General features: G+C 39.2%; 1 protein-coding gene across 1 annotated transcript in view; it reads right to left on the bottom strand.

Moving 5' to 3' along the window:
* Window positions 1-19,615, bottom strand: part of Abcd2 (ATP binding cassette subfamily D member 2) — a 40,403-nt gene extending 20,788 nt beyond the window's left edge. Inside the window, 7 exon segments of the mRNA XM_051160230.1 lie at window positions 1,799-1,944; window positions 5,626-5,667; window positions 5,669-5,721; window positions 6,455-6,620; window positions 10,589-10,710; window positions 16,645-16,825; window positions 18,494-19,615. Of these exon segments, the coding sequence (XP_051016187.1) occupies window positions 1,799-1,944; window positions 5,626-5,667; window positions 5,669-5,721; window positions 6,455-6,620; window positions 10,589-10,710; window positions 16,645-16,825; window positions 18,494-19,432 (1,649 nt within the window). The 5' untranslated portion in view covers window positions 19,433-19,615.
* Window positions 19,616-22,654: the final 3,039 nt, after the last annotated feature.

Consider the following 22,654-nt stretch of genomic DNA (forward strand, 5'->3'; position numbering starts at 1 on the left):
AACATGACTCCATAAAATTTTTTTTTCCAAGACAGGGTTTCTCTGTGTAGCCTTGGCTGTCCTGGACTTGCTTTGTAGACCAGGCTGGCCTCGAACTCACAGTGATACGCCTGCCTCTGCCTTCCAAGTGCTGGGATTAGAGGCGTGTGCCACCATGCCTGGCCGGCTCCATAAAAATTTAAGTGTAAATATAATTCCCATGCCTTTACATGCATATAGTTAAGGTAAACTGCCTTAAGACAATAATCATTTAAAAATTAAAATATATACTACTCCTGCTTATTTTTCTCCTTAGCTGGTTGGAGTTGACCTTTTTGCTCAGGCAAAAATACATTTCATAAGAAAAAAATTTCCTAATGATTTCTGTGTATTGTAAAACATCGTGGTTAGTTCACCCTGGGGATAAAGGTTAATTTAGTCGATTTCATAAACTTGCCCATTTCTTGGAAAACTCTTGTCACTATATCGAATGTATATTCAAGAAGTGTTTCCTTCACATAATATGAAATATCTAATGGGAAAAATATAAGTTTTTTATGCACTTTCATTTTATTAAGAATATGTTTCTTGATAGACTATTTTTTTCTCATGGTTCTATATGTTATAGCTTAAGTAAAAAATTTGAAATAACACCACTTACTATATTTGCTTCTAAAACTTAAACTGAGGCAATAAAACTGAGGGTCATGAAAGGACAAAAAAGAAACAATTTTTGTGATGTCACAGGACATTGTAGTTGTGTGAAATATTGCTCAGATTTAACATTTTCCCCTAGCACATTTCTTCACCTTCATATACCCCAGACAGCATCCTGCTACCACCACCGTGAGCCTTATTTGAAAGAAAAATAAATTCACAGAACCCACTTGCTAATTATGATCTAAAACTCAGGCAAACTGGCAGAATGGTCATACCACTTATCAACAAAGAAGAGGGGACTAAAGTGTGTGATACTGCCTCACCTCGGGGTCACATGTTCTTGTGCCCAGCCCTACATCCCCATTCTGATGCTCTGTTGCACACCTCAGAGCAGTCCTCTCATGCAGAGGGAACACTGTGACCATTCTGGTTAACCCAGGTGGCACACAGGGTGACCCAGAGGGAATATATGTAATGTAATGTAATGTATGTTGAACCTTGGTAGCTCTTGGAGAAGTCACTGGGCCACAGGAGCTTATCTTTTTTTACGGCTGATTTCCTATCACCCATAATAAATACTCCAAATTCCCAAGAATATAACCTTGTGTTTAGACACTTCTGTGTTGTTAATAGAGAAGATAGCTAAAGATTTTGAGGGAAAACAATGTGTTTTTTCCACGCTTATCTTATTCCTAAAAAAAGTTAATGGATGTAGTTAAGATTATTAATTATCTAGCATAATCAAAATAAAGGCTTTAAGAAGGCTTTAGGCAGAAATGGATGATTTTTAGGACACATGAGTGTATGTATCATGATAGAAAAACCTGAATAGAACCAACACACTATATTTTTATCTGTAAGAAGAGAATATGACATCCAATTATTCTCTGGAGCCATTTCTTCCTTCCTAAGGCATCCAAAGTCTTTGAATATTTTTAACATGTTGTCAAATCTGAAAGCTACAAGAAGTGGCATTGATCCAGAATCTATTATAGTCAAAGCAGCAAGAAGGAGCTCAGGGGATAACTGAGTTCATCCTTTCCACAGTAGTTTCTCTCAAGGAAAAATAATCTTACACGAGCATAAACCGAAGAGCTTGAGAAATGAACACAATCCAAAACCAAAAGCAACTCTCTTCACTTGACAGAAAAAGCCTTACCTCTGTGGAATGTAGAACATATGCTGGGGAGGTGGTTTATAAAGGATTCCTTCATACACAGGCCACAGCCCACTTAAGATTCTGAAGAGAGAGCTTTTTCCACAACCATTGGGACCAGTTATCAAGAGATGCATCCCTTCTTCTACCTAAAGTCAGAAATGAAACTATAAGCTACAATATTTAATAATTATTTCATTTGGTAGCATTTAAAAGAGATTTTTTTTTAAAAAAAGCATTCAGTCACATGATAAGCTTGGATAGCAAAGAAAACAAAACATATCAGGATTAAAACAGCAAGTTCGGCTTTGACTGCTCTCTAAAGCTAAAAATATAATAAAATATTTAATTGCAAAGAAAATGAATCTTTTTGGATTGAACACTGGCTCTTTAACACTTCAGTTGAGATCTTTTTAAAATCAGCTATACACATATGTAGCGAGATTATATTACTATCTAATTAAATCTATAGGAAATCCAAATGCAACTGAAAGTTGAATGCACTCTAAAGCACATTTAGCCAAAGAGCCAGCTGGGTTCCTATTTTGTACTTTAGTGTCTGAAATGCTACAAACTCACAAAAGCACATAATCAGAGAGAAAGGATTATTATAGTTCGGCTTCATTCACAGATGTAAAAAAATATGCTTATGAAACCAAGAGAGAGGCAAGCAAGGGAGTTGTAGAGTAGGGTATACCCAGGCTTGAGTTCAAACACACATAAACCAGTCTCCATATTCAGGGCTCTACTTCTGAGGAGCCAGCCAACTGAAGGTTGAAAATACATGAAGAAAAAAAAAAAACAACACAATTGTATCTATATCAAATATATACAGAATATTTTTCTGTATAAAGTTGCACACAATGGATTTGAATGTTATCAGATTTGGGTCTCATGGACCTCATCCCTTAAGAATATTAAGGAAGCTGCATACACATAAAACATTCACTCTCTGTATGTAAGTGGAGATCACATACTATTTATTGATAGAAACAAGTTAACTTGTTGATCACTCGTCAGAAGCCCCCCTTTATTATTTGTCTTATCTACCCACTAAATTTAAGCAGTGAGACTTCGTGACCCTGCACTCTGTTCCGTAGAGTGGAGAGGTTGCCTTCCTACCACACTTGCAGGGCATCATGGAGAGCGAGGAACAGAAACACTGCTTAAAATTTTTTATTTGTTTTATAACCAGTGATGCAAAAAGGAAAATAAGGTGAAAGGATAAGAGGTAGAAGTCTATAGGTTGCCTATGCATGTATAAATATTTCCATTGAACGGAGACAAACATCCAAATTTTCAAAATATGAAAGACACAATGCCAAAAACCAAAGACTGGTGAGTTGCTAGCATGTCAGAAAACTGTGGGGTGAACCCGTGGCATGGTAAAGAACAAACCTGTCCTGCTGCTTCTCATCCACTAGACTTCCTAACAATGGGTGATTAATTCTTTTGTGGGTTTTTTGAGACAAGGTCTCTCTGTGTAGCCTTGGCTGTCCTGGACTTGCTTTGTAGACCAGGCTGGCCTTGAACTCACAGCGATCCGCCTGCCTCTGCCTCCCAAGAGCTAGGATTAAAGGTGTGCAGCACCACGCCCGGCTCAGGTGATTAATTTGATAGATGCAGGAATACTCTCGAAAAGAGTTTTCTAAGGTACATGCCACGGTGAACAGTAAGTTCATCAAATGTTTTTAAAGCATCAATTTCTTTCTTTCTTTTTTTCCCTTTTTTTGGTTTTTCGAGACAGGGTTTCTCTGTGTAGCCTTGGCCATCCTGGACTCACTTTGTAGACCAGGCTGGCCTCGAACTCACAGCGATCCGCCTGCCTCTGCCTCCTGAGTGCTGGGATTAAAGGCGTGTGCCACCACGCCCGGCCACAAAGCATCAATTTCTATCAGGAGTTCTTAGAAATTCAGCACTTTTTTAGTTGATGATTGAGGACTTTTTCATATTAGCATTTTCTTAGCATAACTTCTCTATAAATACTGAGTGTAAGGCAAAAAAAAATCTCACAATTTGGATTCCACCCCCATATGTTATAATTTTAATTTTGAAGACCAATAAAATGATGAAAACCATTTTCCCCAAAAAATGTGTATTTCCCATCAATATCAAAGAAGCACAACTTTTTATCCTATTCTAGGGAAAGTAGAATTAAAACACAAGTTCTGAAGGCAAAAGCAACAGCAAACATGTTGTTATAACAGTGTACATCTTCATAGAATGTTAAAGATATGTAAAAAACTTCCACTGGATTATTGCTTGTTTTATACAAGTGTCTGAGCCCTGAGCTTTTCTTCAGGGTGTGATGGGTCTACAGTGGTGTGGTTAGAAGACAGCAACATTAAGGCATTTCATCTATTTATTTAAAAATTAAGGCAACAAGAATCAGCATTATATTACCTAAACTGACCAACGCAACAACAAAAACAGATTTATTCCTTTGTTTCCCAGGACGAGGGTTGGACTGAAGGCCTTTGCACACCAGGGAAGCACTCTACCTACTTAGCAGTACCCCTGGCTAAAGTGCTAGGCTATTAATAGAAAATAAAATATTACCTATTTGTAATGAGTAGAGAATTGGTACTCACGTCATAGCCTAATAATAAGACCATTCTACAGGTTTATAATAGACCAATAAATCCTGATCAAACAATTCCTCTTCAATTCATTAATAGGATTTCCTGTGTTCAGTGCATCTCATCCTCTTTTTAACCTCCAATAACTCTGTTAAATTGTGGATATATCTCAAGTAATGAAACCTAGGTTAAGGTCTATTCCCAAATCATTAGTATTATGATGTTCATAATTTGATTATGAAGTCTGATCATATCTTTGTTTAAACCCAGCTCAACCTCCTTTATTATAGTGTATATGGGTTGGATCTGAACTGTCTTCCAAAGGACCACGTGTTGATCACCAAGTCTCCGCTACATTTTGAAGATATCAGAATTGAGTCCTACGTGGAGGAAGAAGGTCAGTGGGACTGTGTCCTTGGGCCATGCCTTGGCCTGACCTTTATGTATTCTTTTTCTATTCGTCACCTCCCTTACAGTAAGGACCCTTCTTTCAATATGTTCCTGGAAGATGTTCAACTCTACCTCAGGCCCAAAGCAGTGAGAAAGCTCAATCTCAAATAAATTAAAAACTTTTTAAAGAGTTATCAGTATACTGACACAATGACATAAGTATCTAATATAATGTGTTCACCATTCTATACTTAATCTAAGTTGCATGTTTAAATTTCAAAAAACTTTAAAACAAGGGCCTTGTGCTTACGAAGTGTATTTGTACTTCTTAGTTTTGAAGTTAAGATAGAGGATATTAAATGATTTTCAACAGAATTAGAAACTAAAGTTGAATCCACGAATCTTCTGATATATTTAAGATCAGAATTAAAAATAAGAAAACATGCATTAGGAAAACTGAATTTGATAATGACCTGTGGGGGAAAATGCTATGTCAGAAAGTGTATAAAAACACAGTCTTATCGGATTTCTCAACAAGTTTTTTTTTAAGTTAAAATTCATTCCAGATATTAATTTTTGCCATCTCCTCTTGTTCCGCAAAGCTGCCTTGAATGGGCCTTAGTGCTCTTAAGTTGATTTTCACCCTGGCCCTGAGGCAGCAGAAATAAAAGTTGTCTATTCTCTCTGTGTCTGAGGAAGTTACTGCTTCTGCAATTGAGCCCCTGTGCATACCTTTTCGACTTCCCCTTTTCCACACGCTCCTCTCCAGTTATTTAACGTAAGGTACTTGAATTCTGAGTTTTTTTTTTTTTTCTATTAGTGTGAGGCCAACAATCAGAAGATTCTTGGATATCATCTTACTTTGAAGTTTAGCCTGGAAGCCACCACCTCTCCCGCTGGTGTAAATTATGGGGACATTTTCACAAATGATTCCACGGTCCACATCAACAACTGTTCCTGTAACCAAGCAATAGTTTATGTTACAAAGGCTATCACAGGATGCTTATAATTAACTTAAAGAATAATAATGAATGTGGAAACTCAATTATGATGATAACTCACATTGGTAAGTCACAGGAAAAATAAATGTACATGAAATTAATCTAATATCTATCTATATTTTTAATCTATATAGGAAATCTTTCTGATAAAATAATTTTATAATCAAATATCAACATCTTTATCCTAGGAGACCTAAACTATATCTGATATAACTTAGCCACACAATTTAGAGTCATTTTGTTTTCCTATATCCTACAGGGGGAAAAATGCACCATTCCTAAGAAGGGATTAAGATGTGATGTTTCAGTACAGGATAAACATTTAGAAGCACTGAATAATGAAAAATATGGCACTAACACTTGTTCTATTTATTCGTTCAAAATTCAAAAACAGTCAGTTCATTCAGCCATATGTGCTGTCCCCAAATGCAATGTGAACATATTTTCCTGACTACAGATGTCATGTTTTCTCATTACTGCACTATTTGTCATCACTACTCCAACTGCCATACTAACATTGGAGACTGATGTTTAAATAACGTTTGTTATTTAAATACTGGTTTCTTGAAGCTTCTAAAAGCTATTTTCTAAAGAAGAAGCATTTAGTTTTTGGATATGATGGCACTAACGTGTAAGGATAATGCAAACAACAACACAACAACAACAACAACTCCTCTAACGTGTATCACCTTTGATTGCCAGGGTGTCACTGAAGGGCAGTTCCACAGTTTCTCCATTCTTCTTGTGGTTTTCAGGCTCCTGAGTGACATTTCTCTTATAAATGCCTCTTTTCACTTCATCAAAGACCCAGAACATATTGTATACTCTAGCAGTATAGCCTGCTAGCTCAGTGATCTAAAATTCAACATATAAGGAATAAGTTAATATAGTCATGATAGACAATTTTATAAAATCATGAAATATATAAACTTCTTGATTTGCTGCTGAAGACTCTACATTATTGTATATGACACACACACACGTACACAAAAACCCAGTACATCTGATAACTGAAACAAACAGAGGCATGAGGCTTATGAAGGAGGAAAATATACATATCAGCATAGATATCATTGGAGTTGTAAAAAAAAAAATACCGATTTACCTCAGTGTTCAAAATGAGACGAGAAGCTTCCATGACATTAATGAGCCATAAGGGTCTTTTAGTCAAATTTCTGATTGGTCTGCTTAAATAAAATGATGATCGTTTATATCTGATTTGGTCAGTTGGTTTTTAGTCAGGGTCTCACTGTGCAGCTCGGGCTGGCCTCATTCGTACAGAGGTCTGCCCGCCCTGCCTTCTCAATCCCTTGTGATCCCTGCATGGGATTAAAAGCATGCATTTCCATTACCCCCCTTTTTGCTTTTTCTATTTAAAATAGAGTGTCAGGCTGGGTATTTAACCTAGTGGTGGAGCACTTGTTTACCACACATAAAGGGCTGAGTTCATTCCTCCATAAAGACACATATTTCTTCAAAGAGTTTGAAACAGAACAATAACATTAGTTCTAATTCTGTTTACTAGTTAAAAATTGAAAAACCAGACAACTCACTCAGCCATAAGTGCTATCTCCAAGTATAATCCACAGCATTTTTCCTAAACATGAGCAGCATCAATGAGCAAGTGTGTTTACGCAGTGTACATATGACTATCTTAAGTAGCAGAAAAGTATTTTCTCCTTATTTATAAATGAATGGTTCTAAGCCAAATATTGCTGAAGTTCCTCTTTGAGCCGAGGAACATGTGTGCTAGAGGGCACACATTGGGAAAGTGAGCTCAGGAAGAGGTGCCAGAACCTTCTCAGCATCAGTCAGTGTCAGAGTCCAGCTTCGTTTCAAGCCAAACAGGACATAAACGCACAAGGAAAACTGTAAATACGTGATTTCTTTCTACATAAGATCATGAGAGAAGATGAAATAAATTTCTGCTTTAGTCCACAAGGCTCCGCGGAAAGGTGTTTTGCTTTGGCTTTGCCATCTGTCTATCTAGGTCAAGCCCCGGCTGGTTTTCAATTATGGCAGGACAGCTTGCTTTCAGGGGGCTCTGACAGGCGACTCGTCTTATCCAGATCATTTGTCTCAGCAAAAGGACTGGGAAACTGACACCGATAAGTATGCATGTCCCAAAAGATGTCTCCTAACCGTCACATGTAGATGAACACGCCTATGCTGCCAGATGGCTGAGAACCTTACGTGTAAAACTCAAGCTGTAATGAACAGGTGTTTAGTGTCACAGGCCTTCTTACGAGAAGGCTGTAACTTGACCATTTATTGATGCATTTTAGTGTTATAGCTACCTAAGGAATGACTTCTGGGATGTTATCTGGAGGAAAGTCTTGACATGAGTTCTTAAATAGAGGCAAAGTGTGAGACCATTTAATAAAATATGGATTTAAAAGAAACTTGGGTGTCTTAGGATTTCTACTGCTGAGATTTCTACTGCTGCATTAGCAAAACAACCTGGGAAAGAGAGGGTATATTTTATGTTATAACTTCCAGGTCACACTCTGTCATTGAGGGAAGCTGGGGTAGGAGGAAGTCAAGGCAGGAATTTGCAGGCAGGAACGGAAGCAGGGGCCATGACAGAGCGCTGCCTACAGGCTTTCTCCCACGGCATGCTCAGGCTACTTTCTTATATAAGTCAGCAGCAGCAGATGACACTGCACACAGTGAACGAGGCCTGCCCACATGTCCAGTACCCCACAGGCTTGTCTACAGGCCAGTCTCACTGGAGGCATCGTTTCAATTAAGTTTCCCTCTTTCCATATATGTCCAGCTTTGGGTCTGGTTGACAGAAGCCATGCAGTCTATTGGGCAAATATAAATATTAGCATAGGAAAAAAACCCCTAAAATTACAGAGAAATTAAGAAAGCTCAGGAAGGTGAGTAGACTAGGATGGACACTGGAATGGCAGGACATGTCTATGAAAACAGAATATACCAGAAGATAAAATGCTTTGGTACACCAGGGGTTTGTTGTAGAATATAGAATCTTGAATAAAAAGACTTTGTTCCCCTGGAGCTAGTAGAGAAGACATGAGGGTTTTTTTCCTATTACACAGGGCATCTAAGAAGTGAACATTTTTAGATTCAAAGCATACAAAGTCAAATAATGACAAATTAAGTCCTTTTTACCATTGGAGAGAATCTAGAATGGTTAAATGGTGGCCTTTCTGTGACAGCGCACTTTAATGTGAGATGGGCAATTTTTTCGTCATTTAATTTTAATAATAAATATCTTACTGTTTGGTATTAAAATTAATGTATTAAAATGGAAAACTGTCCCAAAAAACTAGTTCTCCAGATTATTAAAATTAATGTTTGAATTTTTAAAAATCGAGTAGTTTCTGTAAGTGGTACTGAATCATTGGCTTTATGGTGAAAAAAAAAATCCAATTTAGTAGATCAATTCTATAAGGGACTCAGAGACTTTGCAGTTGTATCATATGATGTACCTTACTAAATTTAGGAGATAAGTTTGCAATGGTACTTGAGCAACTCATATTGATTGTTTTATTCTCTACAATATTAATTAATGAGATTTTAGAAATATCTGAATTGAGTAGCCATTTTGATCTTAACCTAGTTGTAACTACAGGTCTTTTTCTTAGCCACTAATACTTAAGTGTTAGGATGGATGCTAGGAATAGAAAGGTGAATGTTGACAGAGTCCTTGCTGTCAGAGAGCTCAGGGTCGGCTACACAGAAATATCCGTACTGTAGTAAAGTGACTGAGACAGAGAAGCCTGTCCCGATGCATCAAAGGTACCAGAAGAAATGTGGAATCACAAAGGTTTACATGTCACCTCTGAGACTTCATCAGTGGAGGACGAGCAAAGTTTGCAAGATATTCAGCTGGTACTATTAACTAACACCTACGGAGTGTCGAAATGCATTGCTGTAAGGACCTCACATGATGAACTTTTACCACCCTACAAAATCATTGCTGACATTGCACCAGTCTATAAGGACAGTAAAGTGCCTTCTGTGTCGGCATGAGGACCTGAGTTTGATTCCCTGTATCCATACTTTAAAAAAACAAAAACATGGGGGGAGGGGGCTGGAGAGGTGGTTCAGTGATTAAGGGCACCGCCTGCTCCTCCCAGAGGTCCTGAGTTCAATTCCCAGCAACCACATGGTGGCTCACAACCATTTATAATGTGATCTGATGCCCTCTTCTGCAGATAAAGCACTCATATGCAATAAATAAAATAAATCTTTAAAAAAAATCAAGCCCCTGGCCGTGGTGGTCACTCTAGCACTAGAAGAACAGGCATCCAGTCACATAAGAAGCGTAGCTTAGTGGTTAACAGCACTAGTTGTTCATCCATAGGTCTTGAGTTCAATTCCCAGCAACCACATGGTGGCTCACAACCATCTATGATGAGATCTGATGCCCTCTTCTCTCTGATGTTCTCTTCTGTCATGCAGGTATACATGTAATAGAGTGCTTATATACATAAATAAATAAATCTTAAAAAAAAAAAAAAAAGAAGCATGAGGAGGTCTCGTGATCTATAAATGATGGCGGCTGAGTGTAAATTAAGCATGGGCTGTAGAGGCCACACAACGGCTATTCTTTTTTGTTCTCTTCATTTAAATGCAATAAAATCATGACTGTTAACAGGAATAACAGGACATCTCACTTCAGAGTTGCATTCCTTGACCTCAATTATCCTTTCAGTCGATTTTAGTCGAGAGAGAAAAAAGAAAAAAAAAAAAAAACCCTGTTCCTAAAACGCTATGCATATTTCATCATTTACACTTAGCTTTATTTTCACATGCTTTCATATTTTAAACAAATTTGCAAGAAATTCAAGTACCTCTTTGTATGAAGACATAATCCTTTCAATAGCATCTGCTCCAGAGGCCAGTAAATTTCGTGCCGTGGTGAAGGCCTCTGTCCGATCGCTAACCATAGCCTGCTTTGGACCATCCTCCAGATCTAAGAGAAAAATCACAGAACTATTTAGTTTTCCCGCCTAGGAACTGTCTTTTTTTTATACCAATTAAAGTATGGCTAAAATAACAATATTTCATAACTATCAATAATTCCTAGAAATATATATATATATATTATTATTATTATTATTATTATTATTATTTTGTTTTTTTGAGACAGGGTTTCTCTGTGTAGCCTTGGATGTCCTGAATTTACTTTGTAGACCAGGCTGGTCTCGAACTCACAGCGATCCACCTGCCTCTGCCTCCCGAGTGCTGGGATTTAAGGCGTGCGCCACCACGCCCGGCTTTATTATTTTTTATACATACTACATACCATATGTGGATTAGGTTTTGTTAGACGTTTCCTTTTGCATTAGTTGTTTAGAGTTAGCGCAGTAGGTTATGTGCATTTAGCTTCCTTTCAGCCTTTCCCCTATGCAACTTCCTGTTCTTACAATTGTGTAACAGACTCTGCTGACATTCTCAATAAAAAGCACTGACGGGAGCGAGCTGGGGCAGTAAGGTGCCCTCTGTGCAAGCATGAGGACCTGAGTTTGGATTCCCTGAATCCATACATAAAGAAAATAAAAAAATTAAAGAAAGCTGGGCATGCTGGTCTCTTCATCACTAGAACAACGGGAGGGTCTCTGGAGCTCACTGGCCAAGGAGCAAAAATCAATGAGCTTCAGTTTTAAAAGAAGAAGAAAGGTGGGGTGGGGTAGCTGGTGAGATGACTCAGTAGATAAAGTGACTTGCTCCCAAGCCTAATTCCTGTATTTGATTCCCCAGAACCTGCATGGTAAGAGACAACCAACTCCCAAAAGCTGTCTTCTGACCTCCATGTGTATGATGTGGTACATATGTGCCTGCATTCACACAGACAGAATCACACACACACACACACACACACACACACACACACACACACACACAGAGTAATAAATGTGTGTGTATATGTATGATATTTTTAAATAAAAATATTATTTTGAAAGTCAAAAGTAAACATAAAAATAGAGGTGGAGAGTTAGTTCAAGATTATTGACTTCTGATCTTCACACACATGTGCACGCATGCACACATACACAGGCCCATACAAACATGTATGTCCACCACATAGCCATACACTTACACCAACCTACTAACAAAAATGCAAAAAAAAAATATATATATGGTATGGATTCTTTAACAGGAATTTGAACAGGCCTGGCCCTCATAATTTTGACATTTTCTCCCTTTCTCAAACATTTTTTCGTGCTGTACTTCCGATGAATCGCTACCGTGCCCTGCTCTGTCAGTCTTTTCGGATTTTACACATTTGATTTCTTCTCACTCTGTACTCCAAACTGGTCTAGTCTTTAAATTGTGATCCTTCAGCTTCAGCCCCCTGAGTACTAGGATTCCAGGTGCACAGCTGTTTGATAGTTTAAAATATATTTAAACGCATAATGAGTTGTAGTTAACTGTAAGAAAAAGCCCATCGGATTCTCAACCAGCTACCCAAATACCAAATCCCTCTGTGGGCTAAGACCAAGATGAGGCTAGGGTTCTGACCATCCCAATCACCGGATCATTGGGTTTTATGAATGTGGGTTAAAAGGGGTTTTACCTTTCACTGACAACCTCTGTGAAGAACAGAAAATCATTTGCACAGATGGACCTGTGGTTGATATGGCCTCATCGGCGCCATGTTGCTTTGGCCGGTTAATGCCTTCTGGGTTTTCTTCATGGTTTTAGCAACAACAACAAGAACAACAAATTGCCACAGTGTGTAACTTTGAAACTAGCTTGTTCTTTGGCATGGGCCATAGAAGCAGGTGCCAGTAACTTTAGCCCTGCATGTAGCCATCAAGCACCTGAGCTCTCTGTTAAGGCCAGTTCTCCTGGTATCTGAGATATGAATCCATGACCTAAGATGCTCACCTATTTTATTTCTCAGCACATTTTATTCTTTTGTGAAGAAGAAAGTCACCACTAACAAGTTTCCCTCTGCAATCTTTCTCTCAGTACAAAGAAAGAGATAGACAGCCTTAAAGTAACAAACAGAAGAATAATGAAAGATTAGAATGTTTCCATTTCAGTGACTGGCCTATCAGTTCTTCAAGACAACTTTACACAGCAAGTGTTAATGAGGTGAGTGTGGAGGAAAGGCAGTATGCCAAGAGTTATATAGTGTCTCCGAGCCCCAGAGCTCCAGGGAACTCCTCCAGTGAAGTTTAGAGAATCCAGGAGCTTTAGATTAGAGCCTCCCAGGCCCTCTTCTGAAGAGAAAAACAGCATGTTCTAGAAGTAATTGTGTTTTAAATATGAATACCTTATCCTTGCTAGGAACGTTCACTTGACGTTGTAACGGCATGGCTCAGTAGAGCTACAACAGGACTGCTTATCTTTTTCTCCTGCCGACAAAAAATTATACTGGTTCTTTCTCCTAACCCAGTGGTTCTCAACCTTCCTAGTGCTGAGGCTCTTTAATATAGTTCTTCATGTTGTAGTGACCCCCAACCATAAAATTATTTCTTGTTGCCACTACTGTCATTTTGATACTCTTATGAATCATAATGTAAATTCCGGATGTTCAGGATATCTGATTCGAGAGTCCTGTGAAAGCGCCATTCAGCTCCCCAAAGGATCAAGACCCACAGATTGAAAACCACTGCCCTAAACAGATTTACTTCAGACTTCCTAGTCACTTTGAAATCCTTGCTCCTTTCAACAGCAGTTATGATATCAGCACACGTCTATTAATTATTTTCTGCGAGCAGGCACCTACTAAATTTTGCATTGATGCTTAGGACAATCCTGCTAAGTTCCCACTATTTTGCATCTGAGAATTTGAACCACAAACAAGTGAAATGACTTTCCCAGGGTCCCTTGTAAGCAGAACTGCCCGCATTTCAGCCCAAGCACTCTAACTCCAGAGCCCACAGGCTGGGAATGTAATAAGCGCTGACAAGAGTGGGCACTTGGCATTTTACCATTCACCAAGGACTGTTTCAGAGCACACCAGTACATTGTAATTTCACAGCACCTCTGAATGGTATGTTTTAGCATCCTCGTGGTTAAGAAAACTAAGGCCTATAAATTGATGTAGTCTTCCCAAAGCTTGGTTAACTATGGCATCAGGCCAAGGGTCCCCCATCTCTCTGTCTATCCTCACCATATACCCATTTCTCCATCTATATTACTCATTCTCGCTTCCATTTTGCTTCTGTTTCATACTTTAAAATTTTTAAATTATGTATGTGTGTGGGGGCAGGCAGGTATGTGTATATGAGGAGAGATGCTGCTTATGCAGGCTAGGAAAGGATGTCAGGTACCATGGATCTAGGGTTACGAACACCTATGAGCTACATTAATAGGGATGCTGGGAACTGAACTTTAGATTCCTGTAAGAGCAGAAAGTGCTCTTAACCACTGGGCTGTGTCTCAAGCCATTGATTCATTCATTTTCCCCTCACCTTCGCATCACCATGCCTGGCCTTAAACTAAAATTTAAGACTAGATTAGAGAATATGACATATAATTTCCAGGCATGAAACCTGAAAGTGATAGCAGCATCTGACAAAATTATTTTCACTGAATGAAATAGTATTTTCACTGGAAGTCAAATATATTTAGCAGCGCCAGCATATACACACATATATAGCAAACTTAAGTGCTACAGGCTTTGAAACAGTCTCAAATATCATTTTGCATATGGGTCCATTTCTCTCTTTGTGAGGGTTTTACCCACCTCTGCAAAAACATTCTTTGGAATGTGTTTTACGTGACACTTTGTTTCATTCGCGACTCCAACATGCTGTGTTTGTTTCAGCTTGTATTGTCAGCATTTGTAGGATTTATTTTTAGAAATCTTATTAGCCCTTGGTAAGTGAGCTAGTTAGTTTCATGGCATACATGTTTACTTCTTACTAGCCTCAGTGGGATTAATTTGTCACCATTAATAGCAGCATTGTTTTCCCTCTTTGGTGTGGATTACACTAGGGTTTTCTAATAAGACCAAACACTGCTATCAGCATTGTTCTGGTTGGGACTATCGTTAATGTACATTAAATATAAAACTTTTTGATGAATGCTATTAGTTTAAGAAATAACTTCTTAATTTACATTTTGCCAAATTTCTTAGCAAAACCAATCTTAAGGATGTATGCTTTTCAGTGTCTTCTTCTTCACTTCTTTGGAAAAGTAGTTATTTCTTTACAAAAGATTACATCTTGAACACTATTACTAAGAATACCATTTACAATAGAAATTTAAAATGAGTTCTTGGTAAATTTGAATAATCAAAACAGATAAAATTCAATTTTGACAGTTCCTATTGGGTGGTTTACTTGTGGAGTGTGTTCAGTATGTCAGTTTAGGACTGAGAAGTCACAGTTTACTGAAATGAACATATTTAGCTTAATAGTGACTCAGGCTTGACAATTTTTAAATATAAGTGGACTAAACCATTGAAGTAACTTTAAAAATTAAGAAATATACATTTTCATTTGTTTTTTTTATCATTATCTCACTTTAAACATTAGCCATTAAGACTTCACTACATGTAAAAGTAAACAATGCAAAGTACACCAAATTCTCTTACATTATTCTAAGTGTTGTCTTTTGTTTTCCAGTCACTGTTGCCCCATATGAGGTACAATAGCTAAGCACTTCATAAACATTTCTGTGCTAAGTTTTCACCAAATCCTCTTAGGTGCTTTTTTTTTTTTCCCCAGAAGAGGGATCCGAAGCTTGGGGAGTTTGATGTGACTAAGAGGGTCTCTGTGGGAAATTATAGGGGCTATGTTGGAAATCAAACTCCATGTCTCTCAAAAGTCTGCTTTAGTCCCATTCCTCAGAATGGCCAATCTCGATCAAGTAGTTTCTAAAGGGGGAGAGGATATTTGATTTTCAGATAACAGAAAGAGCTTTCTTCATCTATTACAGCCATCCTTTGGTGTCTGTGGGGATAAGGAGGCTGGTTCAGGGGCCCTGAAGAGTCTGGGGTCTACCTATGCCAAGTGGCTTAAAGAAACCACCGTAGTGATTACAGGGTCCACATCATCTCATGCTCTTTAAACCTCTGCAGACTATTTGCAATACTTCACGTGATGCAAGTGCTATGGAGACAGCCACTACACTACACTGAGTTCTTTAGGGAATAAAAAGTATGTGTTGATTACCAACATAGTTTCTCTGTGTTTTCTTTAGACTCCTAGTTCTGCTCTCTGTCTGGCTGAACTCTTGAATTTGAACCTATGGAAGATGAATTCTAACTGTAACTTCTTCATTACTACAACCGAAGGTGCAAACTTTCATAAAGAAAGAACATTACAACATTCTCCTTCTTGCTCTTATCTTAGTTGGCGAAAACTGTAGAGACCAGGATAGGTAACTGCAGCTTGATGACTCCCACCCCCCTAGACATGACCACAGCATGCCATGGGCAAGTGTCTCCATGGCTACCAATAGAGAACCCATTCCATGGCACTTACATGCACCCCGAAACAAGATTCCTGATTCTCTAAAGTAGCCAACCATCTCTCAAATCACGAATCAGGATAAATTCAGCCATAGAAAAATGTATGTGCGTAACCCATAGGATGTTAAGAACAAAACATGAGGTGTTGCTCATGCTGTTCTCTTTCTGAAGATACTGATTTGTTTTGTGGTTAAATATAAACTGAAATGTCATTGGGAAATCTAATTAAAATCGTCCCAGGTAGACTTCCAGAAACACTGTGTCAGGAGACCTCCTTGGCAAGGTCCTTTGAATTACTTGTTGCCTCCTTCATACTGATGGCCTCATTTTTGAACACTGAAACCTGCCACTGTTTCAGAGTACAAATCACTGCAGATAAGCACTGTCTACACAGTAACACATGGAACGTGCAATGGCGTCTTCAGGAGAAACAGTGTTAAGCCTACATTTACGACGAAGCATGAATGTTATTACCACCATCTGCGAAGCCCGTTGCAGTGATAATAGGGATAGCCACCATGACCAGTCCACAGCTACTCCACACGTACTTCATCAAGAACTGTTCGATCATGATGTACCACAAACGCTTGGAGAGAATAAGGTTCATCTGATAAGCTAAAGCCTTGTAGCTTTTCTGCAGCTGCTTCATTTCTACCTAAGAACGGAAAAAGATAAGAGTCCAGCATGAGCCATGGAAATAAACATTGTAATTGCTTAAAGATTCTCTGTAATGATGCAGATATAGTAATTTGCTTTATTTAGTGTAGCCATTGTTGATACATCTCTACAACCAATACATGTAACTGGATATTAGAATTAGCCATAATTTAGTATTACTTATGAAAACATGTTATCCGGTAAATGTAATATTGTTTGAAATACACCTAAGTAGGATAGGGGTATAGTTAGAACACTTGCCTATTGCTATCATAATAAGGCCTTGCGCACAATCTCCAACAATTCAAGTGTGTGTTGTGTGGTGTGTGGTGGTGGTGGTGGTGGTGGTGGTGGTGTGTGTGTGTGTGTGAGAGAGAGAGAGATAGAGAGAGAGACAAAGAGACAGAGACAGAGAGAGGCAGAAAGAGAGAGAACTGAGATAGACTTGTAATTTAAAAATTTTAAGATGCTAAAATTAAATAATATTCTATGAAGATACAAGTATTATTAAACCCATATCATCCTTGAGGACACTAAAACTATCTAAAAACATACAAAATATGCATAATTAGACAACCTTTGAATTGGCTCAATTTCCCAGATTTTTGTCTTTTAAGCGAGAAATCCATTAATTTCCATCTAGTTCAATGATTAAAAAATAACAAAGCAGCACACAACACACAAGGCCAATTTTCAAGTAGGAATTGAGGTCCTAAGTTAGTTTACAATTTTTCTTTGGGTTGCTTCTGCTATTGAAAAAGAAACAATGATAATCTTGATGCTTTAAAAGGAACATCATTCTACTTGCTAATTAAAATATATCTTCAAATACTTCAATATGTATTGCTGAAGCATTGGTATTTAGATCTCAGATGGCTCCCTTCCCCCAATTCATACTCAATATTCTGAAGCAACTACAACGCACCACGATTTTATGTAACTGGGCTAATTATTTTTACTGTTGAAGATCCGTAGCCTTTAAAAATAGCACCCTAGTGCTTCTTCCTACTCCTGTCCTCTCTTATTTCAGTTCTTGCCTCTCTGCTGGGCAAAATGAAACTGTCTCTGTCAAAAGTATGTGCTCAGCATGAGCTAAAGGTAAAGGCGATGCCACTTCACTGGACACTCCTCCATCTGTCCTAATCTGCACGCTCGCTCACATTGATCAGTCTAGCCAAACTGGCCAAACTGTTCTCTTTCTGACAGTGATTACTCTCCCTTGCAAGCGAAAGAACGATAAAGACCACTACCACAGCACCTGCATCTCAGTCCAAAGACCACATCACTCTTAACTGCCCAAATGTGCATTTTCTTCACAAGGTACAGAGCCACACTCACCAAGTTAGTATTTACGTTTTAAGAAAACACTTTTGAGGCCATTCATTTCGTTTATATATTGAGTAGAGAAGACCATGTAGACCACTTTAAAGAGTACAGAAAGTTTATTCCCGTGAAACTTCAGAAGAGTTTGGACTCTTTAATTCCCTAATTGCTGGTGATTTAAAGGGCTAATAATATATATATATACACCTCACAATGTAGCTACCAGAGGACTCTAAGGTGCTCAGAAAGTGGGTCTGTCAACAAGACAACAGATGGTATCTAGCGGTGCAGTGGGTGCTTGATCGGTCTCACGTTTCACCCCTTGCTTTAATGTCTGTCTTACCTTATGTCCTCTGTAGAAGGCAATTTCTTCCACATTGGCTATGATTCTGGAGTGAACATACCGCAAATAGCCTTTCCTATGAGCTTCTTCAGCCACCAGTGTACCAAATTTGGGCGAGCAAGCTTTCAGTACTTTAGCAGTGGCATATACCACAAGTCCTGCTAACAGCGTGGGCCCTATTGGGCTTGCTCCCCTGGATGTAGCTGTCCGGATGAGCGTATAGGAGGTTAGGATTACGTCTAAAATTGGTTTTGTAAGGTTGGAATACAAATGAGCTACAGACTGCGAGAACATCATAATGTCTTCAGTAAGAGACTGGTCAGGGTTCGCCAGCCTCCCATCCATATTTATCACCTTATAATAAGTCTGATTCGCAAAATAGGTTTCATAGGCATGGTCTACTAAGCGAGTTCTGAAAGCCAAAGCCAGTTTGCACTCCAGGTACCTGATAGCGCTGTTGACAAAGGTGGCAGGGATGGCAATCATAAGCCACTTGATTAATTTGATGATGAAACTCCGAGGCTTCTTCTCCACGATGCTTTTCACGATTTTACCGTCTAGACCAGCTACATAAATAGACAGAAATGTTCTAGAAACGAGAGCCACAGAGTGGAGGCAGAGCCACCCCGTCTCAGTGGTCACAAGTTTTGGGAAGAGGATTTTCCGAAGTTCGAGTAGCTGTTTGAAAAAATCTGCATTCAGTCCCGGCGCAGGCTTTTTACAGCCGATTTCTGTGCTCTGCAGTACTTCTCTGTTCTCTGCGGGCGGGTGAGCTGCTGCTTTCATCTTCTTGTGGCCAGGCTGCTTTAAACGCTTGCCAACGATGGGGTAGAGGGTTTTCAGAGCATATGCCGCAGCCACCAGGCAGGCAGCCCTTTTAGCAGCACCGGATCTGGTCCATTTCACCCGATAGGCTGCTGCATTCAGCATGTGTATCATCTTTCCAGCTACACAAACGGGTTTCTTTAAAAAGAATTCGTTTTAAAAGCTCATGCTCCGCGGAAAGCCCAGCAAACGTCTCAGAAAACCCCACAGCCTCCCATGTTCCGCAGCCTGTCTCCTCTACTCTTATTTTGTTCTTCAGTGACGGATGCAGCAAGAGCTTAAACTCCACCGCATCCACTGGGGGTGAGTCCCTCAGAAGCCAGAGCTGGCTAAGGCTCCTCCCCCGGGCTTCTCATTGGCTGCGAGGGCGGTGAGACCCAGGGCTCTTCGCCCCTTCCCTCTGAACCTTAAAAATGAAGAAAGAGCCTAAACAAATTCTATACTTAAACAGGAGTTCAGAGAGTTAAACATCTATTTCTGGAGAGGTCGAATCAGGTCAAGCTGCTGGAGGGAAAAAAAAAAAAAAATCCTTCCCATTGAGCTACTGAGCATGCTCAGCGTCACTTCGCAACCCCTCAGAAGTTTCAGAATATACATCCTGTCTTCTACAAGGGGAAGGGCAGACCGAAAGGAAGATTTACAGCAGCTTTAATGAGCCCAGAGAGGAGGCGTGGCGTCTGGAGAGGGTTAACGGAACCGGTCAAGAGAGTGATAAGCACTAGAGCCACAAAACAAAGTAGCAAACACAGAACCTTGAGAATGTTTTGTCCTGAAGACGTCGTGTTCCCCACCCCGCCCCCAGTGCCGCCCTTGTTTCTGTTTTCTCAGATAATTCCCAGAACGGATAGATAGCCACTGAGAGTGTCCTTTGTAAATCAGCTTGGAGGCAAGCTTGTGTATTACAGAAAACAGTTACCTGCTACCCACCTCCCGCCCCGCCCCGCCCCTGCCCCCGATTCTCCCCTGTGTTAACTTGCTCTGATAATAAAAATCTCCCTGCTTCAGGGTTGTCAGGTTTAGCAATGTTGATCTGACACACTTAACTTGTTTACAAAGTGCCTTAAAAAAAAAAAAAAAAAAAAAAAAAAAAAAAAAAACCTCTCTTGTGTTTTCATTTGGAGATAACATAGCCTATAATAAGAATTTAATCAGCTGGGATTTGAGCTGGAATTAGATGATTAAAAAAAAACAAAACAACAACAACAAAAAAAAACCAAACAGGTCTTTTAAAGATGTATTCCCTCAAGGCAATTTATTTTTTTCAAAATTTTTTTGTTTAGGCTCAGAGGATACTGCTGGCTTCTTCCTACGAAAATTTTTAGGGTTTGATTAAAATCAAGAACGTTTAAAAATTATTCACATTCCCAGTGGAAGACTTAAAGATCAACAATCAAGCAAAACTTTGTGTATTTTTAAAAATGTGAAGGTCATTTTTAAAGGCAAGACAAAAACAGTTTAGAATGATAGAGCCCTTTTCTGCTCTTCTCTTTCTGCCTTTCCTCCAATGGACTTATTCAGAAGTTGTGCCTTTAAGCTGGAGCACAGCATGGCAAGTTAGAAATGCACCTTTTAACCTTCTACACGTTAGGTGACCTTTAAGCTAAGAATCATTTTATCTAGACATCTTCAAACCTCTGTGCTAGAATATGTGCCCAATGTTGGGTGATCTCATTGTTTCGTTAGTCACAAATCAAAGACTTTCCCTTACTTTTACAAGAATGTTATCTTAACAGTGTCATTTTAAACTCTTCATTATACATATATTAATTCTAAGAATTGTTAAACAACTATCACTTGTTTGCGTTTTACTCAACAGATTTACCAATATATGAGTGACAAATACATGCACTTGTCTTTGGGTTTTTGGCCATGTTAGCAGCACTCTCAACCACACTGTTAAGACTTCCTGGGCTGCCAATGAATATATCTTGCACCTTAGGCTCAGGGAATATCAAGGTAGACTGGTGAGAAGGTTGAAGAGCCAGAAGACAAGAAAAATCTGCTGGGAGAGTGTGTCTCCTAGAAATATTTGGGAGGCTTCACTGATGATTCCCTTAACTGCATAGCTGCTTAAACAGGACCCAAACAAACACAAGACCAATAGGCTTGCTAATGTGGAAGAGGAACTCTCAAGGGGACCCTACCCCTAGACAGAGAACTATAGGTAACTATGGAAAGCTGAGAGAGGGAGAAATAGTCTTCTCAGGGGTGAATGAAACCCTTAACTGGTTATCCTATGCTAACTAAGTGCTCAACCCTGAAATCATGTACATGCAGCGCAACACTAAACAGACACAACAGATTTTATTTATGCTTCTCCCCCCCCCCGTGTGTGTGTGTGTGTGTGTGTGTGTGTGTGTGTGTGTGTGTATGTGTGTATAAAACAATAATACTTAAAGAAAAAGAGGCTATGAATCTGAAAGGCATTTGGGGACATTGCAGGGGTGGGAGGGAGAAAAAGTTTGGTGGGGCTGTAAATATATTTTAACTTAAAAAGTTAAAGATTTAAGAAAAAAAGAAAGGACTTTCTGGGTTGTTGCGTGGTTTTGTGTTTAAAGTGCTTGCCTAGCATGCTTGGGGCATTGAATTTTTCCATTCAACACTGGGGAAAGAATTGATTTTTTAAGCCCAAATGTGAAGAACACTGAGCCATCATAGCTATTGGCAAAATGTTTTATTCCTTGGGTCTTGGACCTTGCTACCAATGTGTGGAAAATAAGACGGTTTTACACATATAAAAGTAAATAATTTATGCCACATCTTCTGGTAGCTAAATATAGAAGGGTCAACTGTAATTGAAAAGGACAGGGGTTAGGATATACCATACTGGGGGTAATGGCAGGATGTTCATTCAGGCTGGATGCCTGGGTTAGACAGAAGCTGGAGGTTGAAGGAAGTAGCTTACATCACTGCCAGACAAGAAACAGCCATATCAGAGAAGGGGCAGGAAATCTAGGTTGAAAGAACACTAACCATGTAAATACAACGCCACCTAGGTTTACTAGGTAGGTGTGGTGGTTTTGATAGTAATGGCCCCCATAGACTCATGTCTTTGAATGCTTGGTCATGAGGAAATGGCACTAAGGAGGTGTGGCCTTGTTGGAGGAAGTGAGTCACTGGGGGTGAGCTTTGAGGTTTCAAATGTTCAAGCCAGGCCCAGTCTCTCTCTCTCTCTCTCTCTCTCTCTCTCTCTCTCTCTCTCTCTCTCTCTCTTCTCTGCTGTGTTCAGATTTGGATGCAGAACTCTTAGCTACCTCTCCAGCGCCTTGTCTGTCTGTGTGATACTATGCTTCTCACCATGACAATAATGAGCTAAACCTCTGAACTGTAAGGCAG

This window comes from Acomys russatus, chromosome 17, assembly GCF_903995435.1.
Source record: "Acomys russatus chromosome 17, mAcoRus1.1, whole genome shotgun sequence".
In the NCBI taxonomy this organism is placed as follows: domain Eukaryota; kingdom Metazoa; phylum Chordata; class Mammalia; order Rodentia; family Muridae; genus Acomys; species Acomys russatus.